Genomic DNA, 12,009 nt, shown 5'->3' on the forward strand with positions numbered 1-12,009 from the left:
CTAAAGGCCACTGAACGTTATGGTTTTGTGAACTGTATCTCAATAAAGCTGTTAAAAAACAATCAAGGAATTACTTAATATCATTTATTGTGAAAAAAGTTATTTAATATTGGCTTCCAATGTTTGTAGTTGTGCCTGACGTCCAAATTGAAGGAAGGGATAAAATTGCCTTGCTCAAAAGCTCCACATCCTTCTGTGGGCATTTTGCGCTGGACCATCAAATTCAAATTTCCTATAACCAAGCAAACTGGGAAAGAGGACTTAGGAATGAAGGGTCCTACACTGTTATTACAGCTAGCCAGCTTGCAGCAACAGGGACTGGTGAATACTATAGTTATGTTAGGGTGCTGGGTGGCTTTGTGCCCAACAAGGCAGAACTCCACACCCTTCCTAGGACCTGTCTACACCAGCACACTTCCTCACAAGTCCCACAAGACATACAAGCGCTGGCTTCCCTTTGGACTAACACCAGGGTTTTAATTTCATGCTACTTAAACAAACGATCAGGAATTTGTGTGTGCCTGTTCAGCACCAGCAACATGTTTGGCAGTTTCTGAGGAGCAGAGAAGTTAGGATTTAATAAATGGTTAACCCTGAGAACCAACTTAAGCTCATATGCAGACTCTGTATGCAGACAGAAACAAAGAGTGAACAAAAGCAATGCCACGTTCAGCTATCAGGGTATAGGAGAGGCTATTGACTGTAAGCACAGGGAAGTTAAGCAAGGCAGAGGCAGAAGTGGGACAGATTTTGAAACCTGGATAGAATCCGATTAACATTCAGGTGAAAGGGAAAGTGGACCAGGTATGAGAACCTGTATCTGAGTATGTTATTTCTCCCAGAAGAAAATGCAGTAATGACTTTTCCCAACATTTAATTCCTTAACTGTTTTTTTTTTTTTCAGTTTTACTTTCTAATAACTACAGTTGACCCTTCAACATGTTTGAACTGCGTGGGCCCATGTGTTTTCCTTATAGCTTTAATAACATTTTCTTTTCTCTAGTTTACTTTAAGAATGCAGTATGTAACACATACACAAAGTATGTGTTGACTGTTTACGTTATCAGTAAGGCTTCCAGTCAATCAACAGTAGGCTACTGGTAGTTAGCCTGCTACCGGGCAGTTGGAAGTTATACTGAGTTTAGATGGCACAAGGGGTTGGTGACCCTAGTCCCATGTTGTTTAAGGGTGAACTGTACTCTGAAAGTAAAGCACGGTATCTGTTGTTGTTGAAGTCACAGATGGCAAAGAAGGCAGCAATTTTACTGTACCCTTGAATGTGATGCCAAAACACAGAGCTGGTATCAGTTATAGGGGCTGTTTTCATCTTGGTTGCTTGTTTAAGAAGATCCACACCAGTGGAGGACAAAGTAGGAACAGGAAGAATGAATGATGGTACCAAGACAACTAGCCCTCCATGAGATTTTTATTCCTTAATCATCCACCAGCTGTAACAAATATCATGTAGGAAAAGACAAAACATACTCATTTGGTGGCCTAGGTATTTACAATTTTATTTTTACCTTAGAGAAACAACATGTTTCTAATATGAAGCACAAAGGAGCTGGTTTATTAACATGTGAGTTATGATCATGTAGTGTGGCCTCCCCTTTGCAACCATGGAGGGTTGGCCAAAGTACTGGTCGCGGCAATGTGGTCCTAGATCTGTCCAATGGGGATCACGCATGTCAGATCTCTGGGGGAAATCAGTGACACACACCCCAGGGGCTTGGCCACAAAGACCTTCCAATTACTAGGCCTTAGTACTTATGATGCCAATTTGAGAAAGGGCCACTTCAACTGTCCTATTAGATACAAACATCATGCTAGTTTACTTTCTGATTCAATTCAGACTTGCAGAAATAAAACCTTATTTCCTCCTTAAAGATCAGCTTTACCCATTCTTGGCTTCAAGATCAAGAGCTCACCTTGAACAAACATTCCTGTTTCAGGAGATAGCAGGATATGGAGCCACCCTCTCTAGCCAGGGGTGGCACTGGGGAAGGAGGTGTGTATAAAATATGGATCCTCATGGGAAGGAGACATTCTGAAGGATCAGAATATACTTGAAACTCATGCCACATAAAATAGGTGTCATTTTTCTTTTATTTAAGGAGAAAGGTGGGGGGACAACAGTAATTTTCATAATACACAGAAGACAAGTTAGCACTTGGGTTGGGGGGGGGGGCATGTACTTGCCACCAGTCTGCTTTGCAGCTGTAGGATTAGTAAATTTAATGCAGTCTGTCATTTGTATTACTGCTTAGCAAATTTATAATTGGCAAAGTTAAGAATTATGAGTCACTGTAAGTGGACTACAACTAAGACAGAAACCTAAACAACCCATAAAAAATCACTTAAAAATAAACCATAAATATGATGCACATTAGTGAAACAAAACCATTTTTGTAAACATTTTTTCCAACATAACATGTGCATGAGAAAAAAGTAAAAACACTGCACTCAATACAGAGTTGCTCTGATTTAAATACAGAAAGGTATTACTTATTAAAGCTTTGACTATACCTAGAGACATCTGTATTCTGAAGAGCAGTGCTAAGTAGTTCAATGTTCCATATTTAATGGTATAATACTGTCTTCTTTTTAGAATTTTGCCATCTTGGCACTTTTGTGAAGTCACTACCCTGTTAAAGGAAAAAAAAGATCACCCCTTCTCTAGAAGAAGGAAATTTCACCAGCTCGTAATTTTTAATGGAGAAACCTAACTGGGTACCTGAATCAAGCTGTAGCAACACAATCTGGTGTACAAGGTGCTGCAGCCAAGAAGGCAAGGACACCACAGCCAAGGAAAGCACACACCAGGAGCCCGCCCCATAAGGACAAACGGCAGTCTGACCTCAGTGAATTAAGCACACAGATGGATTTGATTACGTTCAACACAAACACCAAAAGAGTGCCAGGTGGCTACCAGGACAGGCACAATTCAGGCTTGAGCTCAGACCCCACTACCTCCGAAAGGAAATCCAGTTTTTGTCAAGTTCTAAATTGTAATTCCAATGAAAAGTCATGTGCATTATCTGTGCACCCCACCTTGACTTACAGACACTGAGCTTCAAGTCTGTTGGATAAGTACTTTTTTTTCTGTCTTCCTTATTGGTACCAGAAATTCACTGTTTTTTCAGATACCTGCTCAACTTTACCTCTCTCTAAAGTCATAGGAGAGGCTACAAAGCCAACTTGGATTGACCAAGCCATCTAGTTCTTTCTCCTCTCGGCATGCACACGTGTTCACTATGGCACGTTTTATCTTACCCAAAAAAACTAAAACATGTAGGAAATCACCAGCGGTAATTTGATTTTGACTGAAATTCTGTGGTGATGGCATCTGGCCCATCTCAAAAGTCCCTTCCAAAGGTGGGATTAACTTTTCAATCTTCTCTGTGTTAACTATGAATCCGTAGAAAAGAACTAGTCCTTTCTGCTTTGGACATCAGCATCATTCCAAAGTCACACAGATGGAAAAGCCACTTCTAATGCCTTGTCCTTTTCAAAAGAGACTAAGGCTCGCTTACTTATCTGTCATTGTGGCTATGTACAACCAGCTGCTGTTTCTGCATCTGTGAGTATACAGATTGTTCACTAGGTTTTTATGATTCAAAGGAGAGCCTTTGGCAGAGATGCTGACCAGGAGGAACAGAATAACAGGGGTCAAACTGGATGCCAAATAGGATGAGAATGCTGGGCAAAGCCTTAACAAATAGGTGCAAATGATTGTTATATTTTTGGGAGGAAAACCTTCCTTTTTCATGTTATAAAAGAAACTTAATCACAAAGGAGTATTAAACCTATGAAATGCCAAGTTCTGTTTGGTAAACAAAGTTTAAAGTAGCCATCACACAATATTCCCACTCGAAACTCAACAAGAGGAAAGTAAGATGGCACAGCCATGACACTGAGCATTGCTCCTTTACCAAGAGATTAATAGTCTCAGAGGAATTGAGTGACCATGAAGCCATGAAACAAATTATTACCCAAGACATTTATTACAAATGTCATGAACATATTCATAAAGTAAAATTGGTTTAAAAAACAGAGAGAGAACAAGACAGCAAGTGAGAGGAGGAGTAAGCCAGGGCTTGGATATTACACCTAAAACACAGGAAGATGCCATCTTATGAATAAGCAGTATTAACTACATTCTTAAAATAGTTTTAGTGCATTGCATTTTTAGAAAAGGGAAACTCCACCCCCCCACCCCCTGCCAAGAAAAGGTTCCTGCAACACTGAACAGTTTGTGTGACTATTCTAACATGACCGCCTGTCTGCCACCAAACCCCAAATTGAGAACAGTGAGGCCCCTTGTGTTAGAGGCCATAGTTGCCCATCAACCACTAATGGTGCATCTGGTGAAAACGAAGCATTCTGCTCTCTGAACTTAGAAAAACAGACTGCATCCATCAGCATGATGAAACCATGTGGCTATTTCCCATCTTCAGGGACAATTTCTCTTGTGCCTACTGAGACCTGTGACAAAATAACAGTCAAACTTCAATCTGATAGTTTTGGTATTAAGATTAAATTAAACATTAATGTTTTCCTCCAAAAACATATAAACTAAACCACCTCTTAATGCATTACAAACAATGAGGTAGGCAAAAAAATAAACATGTGGCTGAAACAATTTCTTTTCCTCTGCAAGTGCAGACTGTGGTAAAACTTGTCGTGCTTCTAGGTTTAAACAAAAATTAAACCTTTAGGCTGAGGCAGTGCTAATACTGTCACACAACAAAGTTCTGGCCATTATACAAATGCACACATTTTCTTTTTCCTTTTTTTTTTTCTTTTTTTTTTTTTTAAGAACCATCTGCACATGATTTAGGCAAAACCTGGTACACAGAAAAATGACGGAGTTTTTGGCCAAGCCAAAAAAAAAAAAAAAAAAAAAAAAATCCAAATAAAATGGGACCCCCTTAACCCACCCCACCCTGCCTCCCAAGCCCCACCCACAAAAAAGTTATCCTAGTAACTGTGTCTTTCACATTTTATAAATATTAACTTCTTAAACCTGCACCTTCTTCTTTGACCACATATTGTCACATTACAAAAAAGAAATGTCAATTAAATACACTGTTAATGTTACTATATTAAATCTGCTCTCTGCTTCAGCAAACCGCTCATGAGACCACCATTTTACACCTCCATGTGCCCACTTCCAAACCAATGGCATGTTCATAGTCTCCACTTTCAGATACCCATAAGACAGAGTCACTCAGAGACAAGGAATTCTGGAGCTGAAGGAAAGGCATTTGCTTTCTGGTCTGATGCTCGATCCCAAACACTTATAGCACCTGATGGTAGAATGTGAACAGCACCAGCTGCATTGCAGCCTTGATTTATTTTTGAGTAGGGGAAAGAAGAGAAGGGGGATAAACTGGTAAGAGGTGCAGAAAGGAAATGAAACGAAACGAAACACCCCACACGTGGTGTCTGCATACACAGCTGTCCTGGACTACACCGGTGCAGCTCTGAGCTCCAGTTGCAAGGAATTCCAAGTTCTCAGGATCTCATTGAAGACTCTGGGGGCCAGCAATCCTCATCACAATGCTTCTACCAGCTCAGAAGGGAAGTCCTGCCTAATGTCATGAAATAAACCTGACTGCTGCCACCAGACCGAACGGAGGCGAAGAACACCTGCAAAATCAAGAGAAAGAGGGAGGGAGAGATTTACCATGAAAACACAACACAACCCAGTCCTTTGGAGCAATCCTTCCTATGGTTCCCAGGCAGGTGACCTAGTGCCACCAACACCTCAATACCTCAACACCTCCAAATGCAGGCAGCCTAAAAGCCCAAAGGCCTCTTTCAAAAGAAAATCTGAGAGGACATCAGTATTACTTGATCATAAGGAGATCATCTCTGTAGCTAATTTTTATCACAACTAAGAAGGCTATCACTGCCATATTGTGAGAACTGAAAAGAAAAACACTGATATTTCTGAAATTGAGTTATTTCTTTTTATCTCCACTGCTAATATCACCTAAAAGATAAATGTGTCTGGAAAACTCCTTAGCAACCTGATTTTTCTCTTTTAAAAAAATTAAGCTAAAATATATGTTATTTCATCTTACTCTATAGTCACAATACTATAGTTTACTTTTGGGCCTTTGATTAGTAAACTTCAAAGGATATAACATAATAAATAATAAAAATATTTAAATGCCCAAGTTCAGAGAATATTATAGTTATGGCTACATTAAATATACTCAGGAAAATATAAGCCAAAAAGCTGGCAAAATCCTGGATTGGGTTGGGAAGTTGTATGGATTTCTACGGTAAATGATTAGAAAACAATGTCAACACCGTTAGTAAACGAGCTACAGGATCAAGTAAAGGGGGCTGGTGGTGGTGCAACGTATTTACTGAGCATGCAGTTAGGCAGAAAGCCCAGCTGTCAAGGAAGAGATCTAGAGCTCTTCTCTGTCAAGGTGAATTTTCAAATTTAATCTGAGAAGTCAATTAGTGGGCCACTGGCTAGGATATTTAATATATTTTAATGTGAGACAAAAGGTGGAAATGTTCTTAAGAGGGAAGTTTCTAAGGTTGCAACAGGCTGCCTCAGGTAGTAAGACATTTTCATCCAAGTGGAGGGAAAAGAGAGAAAGCTGGGCTTGGTAAAGGCCAGGCCCACCTGGGAGGTCCTTCTCAAAGCACGTGGGATGGGTCAACACCCTTGGCCATCCAGCTGCTCCACTCCAAGGCTGGTTTAGGGAGGGGATTCCAGGGAGTTGGTAGGCCTTGAAAGTAACAAGGATGTGGCCAGTTTTGAAAAACAAAGGTTTTTAGGTCTTTTGAAGACTGGGGGTCTCAGCTGCAGGAGGTGCTCATGCTTCTGCATAAAATGCTTTATACTGTTAGGTATTTCTGACATGCAAACTATGAAGTTATTTTACTATTCAGAAGCAGACAAGTAGTATCCTTCTGATGCACATCAGGGTCTCGAGAGGAAACTTTTACCCTACCAAATTTGCAAGGGGCTTTCTTCCAATCACAGAAGAATCCCACTAGATTGGCAGTTTTAACCTTTTCTATCCCTAAACCAAACATAGCTCATACAGGTCACCTACTGGGGTTAAAAACAACCACTACAAACAAAATACGATGATTTTGGCAGAAACAAGTATCTCTTCTCCCTTCATAAGCAAACAATAAATAAAACAGACCCCAACTCCTATATACAGGTCTAAAAAGTCACTACTAAAATGTTGCTTGATGAATTTATTTCAGAATCTATCAAAACCTCAAGAAAAAGGCTTCACCAAACCCCATGGAAGGTAAACCACTACCAAAGCTAACAGCAGCTAAAGAGAAGTTGTAAGGAAACCATTACCTTGTCATTGCGTTCACATAAGAATTTTAGTCTTTGAGCCCTTTTGTGCATAAACACACCATCCAAGTGACCAGTTTCCACAGATCGGATCTCTATGGCCTTTTCTCCCCAGCCCATCGTCTGATTCGATCGAATATATGCTTTTTGAGAGGAGAAAACATGAAATTGTTATAGATAAGGAAACAGCTATGAAAAGATGCTGCTCATATAACACACACATTATCTGCATGTCTAGCATATGAGATTTTTGTTTTTAAGGAACTTTGCTTTTGTTTTGTTTTAAGGAACTTTTGCTTTTAAAGTTTATCCTGAGAAGTGGTAATTTGAATTCTTGAGATGGTTCATGCTTATTTTGAGCAATGACCCACTGGATATAGTTTAGTGCTCCTATTTTTATCAAACCAGTCATAAAGAAGGCAGGAAGAAGAAGTGATGAGAAGAGAAAATGACTACATTGAAACCAGAACAACTTGGGATATAAACTAAAAATTTCAGATTATCGAGTGGCACTGCCACTCGAAAAAATAAATCCCTTACCCTTTTTCTGCCTCATTTTACTTTCCACAGATTAGTCAACAACCACATCTGTCCTACATCCAGTATGTCTTAAGGATTAAATGAAGGACTGTAAATGACAGAGTTTTAAAGTGTTAAATAACTACTTGGATTTTGTTCTAAAACAGACTATGACCAGTGCCATGGTCTACAATCTCCCTTTTCACCATCAATATTGCCAACATTCTGGGTTTTTTTTGTTTGTTTTTTGTTTTTCTGCCAACCATTCTGCTAAATGGCCAAAATGTCTGAACAACAGGTAAAACTGATGTGATAACATGCAGTTTTAGAGAAGGCTCCATTTTTACATATGCTATCTTTTCCTCTGAGTGATACCCACCTACAGATGTTGGCATCTCTCCCCACTGCAGAACCACATCCTTGGTGATTCTTCCATAGGTATTCACATAAACCCCTTCATCTTCATAGCACACCAGAAGCTCCATGCCATCTGTGTTGGGGAGGATGATGATTGCATGGGGTTTGATGCTACACTGGATCTAGAGAAGAGGAACAAAGTACAGGGAAGTATGTTTGTGGTTATTTCTATCCTTGAAATAGCGTTCAAAAAGATTGTCTTGGTGAATGCACTGGTTAATATTCCAGGTGAATAAATACAGCAATTGAATAAAATTTTGGAAAACTCATGCGACATATATCTCAAAGAATACCTTTTACAGGTCATGTACTCTACTAGTTCACATTTTCTGAGGCCCCTGGAACATATCTGGATTGTGGATTCTATTAAGAAATTAATTAAAACCACTCCCAACCCAGGGATATTCTGACCTGCCAGCAATTGCCCCAAATACATCCCATGTTAGTCAAAGCCAGGGCTAAGAGGTTTTCAGGAGGGCTTCACAGAGCCAGGAGAATGGATTTCCACTTGTCTCAGAGCATGCAGCTATTGAGAATGGCACATCATTTAAATACTCACCCCCACACCAAGGGGAAGCAAGGAATCCCTGCTTGTGTTAGTTCACTAAGCAGAGTAAAGAAAAAAGTCAAAACAAAATGAAGCCAGTCAACCAACCATAGAGTGTGGGTTCTTTCTTACGTGTGTTGGTAGATAAATGTCATAGACTGATCCTGAATCCACATCAACAGCATGAAATCCAGCACAGGATCCATAGATCACTTTCAACCTCTGGCCTTCCTCAACAGTGAGATCCACCAGTAATGGCTTATGTACCAATTCTCCAAATGACTACAAAGAAGTAACCGAGACAAAAGTAGTAAGACAAAGAAGAACTTATTTCTGATAGATCAAACAGGACAAGCCAAACCCAAGGTACTCAGTTATTTAATTACTGAGCCATTCTGGCAACAACCATAAGCAAAAATACTCTATGAAATAAGTCTCTAATTTATTATGCTTTTGTCTGCCAATCAGCATCTGGGAGACATTTCTTCCAGAAGACGTGTCGCAAATTCCCCCTACCTGGCCCAAGAATACCACCTCCTTGTCTTGGTGAGAAAAACATCTAAAGTGAAAGAACCAGGACTTTCTGTAGCACAGTATTCAACTATTCAATGCAGACAATGGAGAAAGAGGTAGAGTTGCAGGAGTCACATACTGAGAATTTTTAGTATGGTCATCATAGTCATCATAGAGACTTCTACTTTAATTTTTTGACTGGAGCAATACAGTGATGAAAAGCTGTAGGGTATTAACCTGGATGACCTGTAATAAACTAGATGACCTCAGTTCTTGATTAATATCAATACCTACAGCTCACAAGACAGACTTAAACAATATACTTATAAAAGCAACTAGGAGAGTACATCTGGCACATAAAAGATATTAAGACCAGATCTCAGAAGATACAACCAATTACTTTTAGTCAGTAACATGTGGATTTATTTCTTAAGCAAATATGGTAACCCCATTTATCCTGCTTTATTGGGGAATCAAGCAATAAGCAATCTAAATATGTCAATTTTCCAAATACTTGAAACTTACCCTTAATAAAATGTATCAAGAACAAGAAAAAAAGATAAGTAAATAGAATCATTTTGGATGAAAAATTCTTAATTTCATGATATGCACTAAAACAGCCCCAGGAGCTATACTCAAAGTTTTGTGCCTAATATAAGAAATGATGTTATTTATAATATCTAATGTCAAAGTAATATTTTAATTAAGAATTTCATAAATTTGTATCTAATGCAAACTCTAGAATTACAAAAAATATTAAAAATACTCACACAGAAAAATACTAATGTTTTTCTATAGTTTTTCCCTTAAACAGAAACAATGCATTATTCATGCTTTTAACTTACTTTTTCTATTTAGGGCATAATACATATTCCTGTGTCATTAAGAATTTCTGTAATTTGTTTTTTAGTTAGTATTCTATTGAAAAGATATACCTCCAAGGTGCCTACTGTTGGATACTATTTATCAAAAACATATCTAAATCTTTATACACATGCATGACTTCAGGCAGATGGTCACGGTCTGCTGTTTTTGTTTTTTTTAATGTTTTTATTTATTTTTGAGAGAGAGAGCACAAGTGGGAGAGGGCAGAGAGTGAAGGAGACATAGAATGTGAAGTAGGCTCTAGGCTCTGAGCTGTCAGCACAGAGCCCGATACAGGGTCTGAACTCATAAGCCATGAGATCATGACCTGAGCCGAAGTTGGACGCTTAACCGACTGAGCCACCCAGGCACCCCAAGATCTGCTTTTTGATTAGAGGTGGCATTACTTTGTCCTTTCTTCTGTTACCATATTGACATATCAATCAATGTCTACCAAACATTTAGCTCTTTCCTCATACTCTGAGGGCTTGGAAAGCAGACAATGAGGCCTATTACATTAGAAATGGCCTCTCTCGGGGCGCCTGGGTGGCTCGGTCGGTTAAGCGTCCGACTTCGGCTCAGGTCATGATCTCACGGTCCGTGGGTTTGAGCCCCGCGTCGGGCTCTGTGCTGACAGCTCAGAGCCTGGAGCCTGTTTCAGATTCTGTGTCTCCCTCTCTCTGTGACCCTCCCCCGTTCATGCTGTCTCTCTCTGTCTCAAAAATAAATAAACGTTAAAAAAAAAAAAATTAAAAAAAAAAAAAGAAATGGCCTCTCTTATGACAAAGTTATACTCTATATTAGTACATAGCTTTTAAATGATCAGTTTTAACTATTTAGGGTTTTTAAACTGTCCTCTGGCTCTTTCTTGGTCATGCATGCATGGCAGATGCTACTTGTAAGTACGCTTGATGCTGTTACCTTAAAGGCCATAAATTTGTGATATGGCTTGGGTGCCCACGCATAGACCTCCACAGAACTCTTCAAAGCAATTACCAGAAATTTGATTCTTTCATATTTTACTGAAAACAACAACATAAACAAGAGAAGCACAGGTCAGAATCAACATGGAACTCTAAATTCTGTTAGTTGTCTTTTGCAAACTTTATAAATAATGCCTTCTATTGAGTCATCTAGATCAACAGGAAAAAAAATGCTGAGTGATCAAACCTCAGAGTTTCCTTTTCCAATACTTTTTCAGCCTATTCCCATATTTCTTGACTGATGTTTGGGACTCAATTCCAATACTCTGGTTACTATTAAGGAATACTTTCACTAATGTTCCTAATCTTCTTAGACTGCAAGTATTTACTAATCAAAGACAATGCCAGGCCTACCACCCTAAAGTCTTAAGGGCTCAGTATTGCTTCAAAAGGATAATGAAGTGGTTAATCAGCTAAGTATCACTTCAAACTGCTTCCTGATCTATATAGGCAGTGACTACCTGAATTCTACCTAAAGTTCCATACAAAAAGAACAGTAGTAAAGGAAATCTCTATTCAGCTGTATATATTTTTTCAGTTGAAAATGCCTTCTTTACATAGCTATTCCGGTTCTCTTGCAGCCAAGCAACTCTGCTTAAAAACAGATGCTCTGAGGGGCTGTGCCCTCACATGACTTAGTGGTCTGGCACAGTTCTACCAGTTTCTTTATAAACCATCTAATGTCACAATACTACTTTATTCTTCCTTGGCACATGAGAGATGGCTTGTTAACTTGATAATTCTCCTTGTTAATTTCCAATATAGTATCACTATTTGAATAAATCACTGACATTAATATTAAGACACAAAGGATTATCAAA

General features: G+C 39.1%; 1 protein-coding gene across 50 annotated transcripts in view; it reads right to left on the reverse strand.

Moving 5' to 3' along the window:
* Positions 1 to 3,981: 3,981 nt before the first annotated feature.
* MAP4K4 (mitogen-activated protein kinase kinase kinase kinase 4) overlaps positions 3,982 to 12,009 on the reverse strand; it is a 190,947-nt gene continuing 182,919 nt past the window's right edge. For 32 of the 50 annotated variants that reach the window (XM_045054041.1, XM_045054047.1, XM_045054046.1 and 29 more), the window contains 5 exons: positions 11,127 to 11,227; positions 8,961 to 9,110; positions 8,244 to 8,403; positions 7,349 to 7,488; positions 3,982 to 5,652 (listed from right to left, as the gene is read on the reverse strand). In XM_045054041.1, coding sequence (XP_044909976.1) covers positions 5,569 to 5,652; positions 7,349 to 7,488; positions 8,244 to 8,403; positions 8,961 to 9,110; positions 11,127 to 11,227 — 635 coding nt within the window. In that variant the 3' untranslated portion in view covers positions 3,982 to 5,568. Of the gene's footprint in view, positions 5,653 to 7,348; positions 7,489 to 8,243; positions 8,404 to 8,936; positions 9,111 to 11,126; positions 11,228 to 12,009 lie in introns of all 50 variants that reach the window. The other 18 variants (XM_045054039.1, XM_045054020.1, XM_045054036.1 and 15 more) reach the window with 1 other exon arrangement.

The sequence above is a fragment of the Felis catus genome, chromosome A3 (genome assembly GCF_018350175.1).
Source record: "Felis catus isolate Fca126 chromosome A3, F.catus_Fca126_mat1.0, whole genome shotgun sequence".
NCBI classification, from domain to species: Eukaryota; Metazoa; Chordata; class Mammalia; order Carnivora; family Felidae; genus Felis; species Felis catus.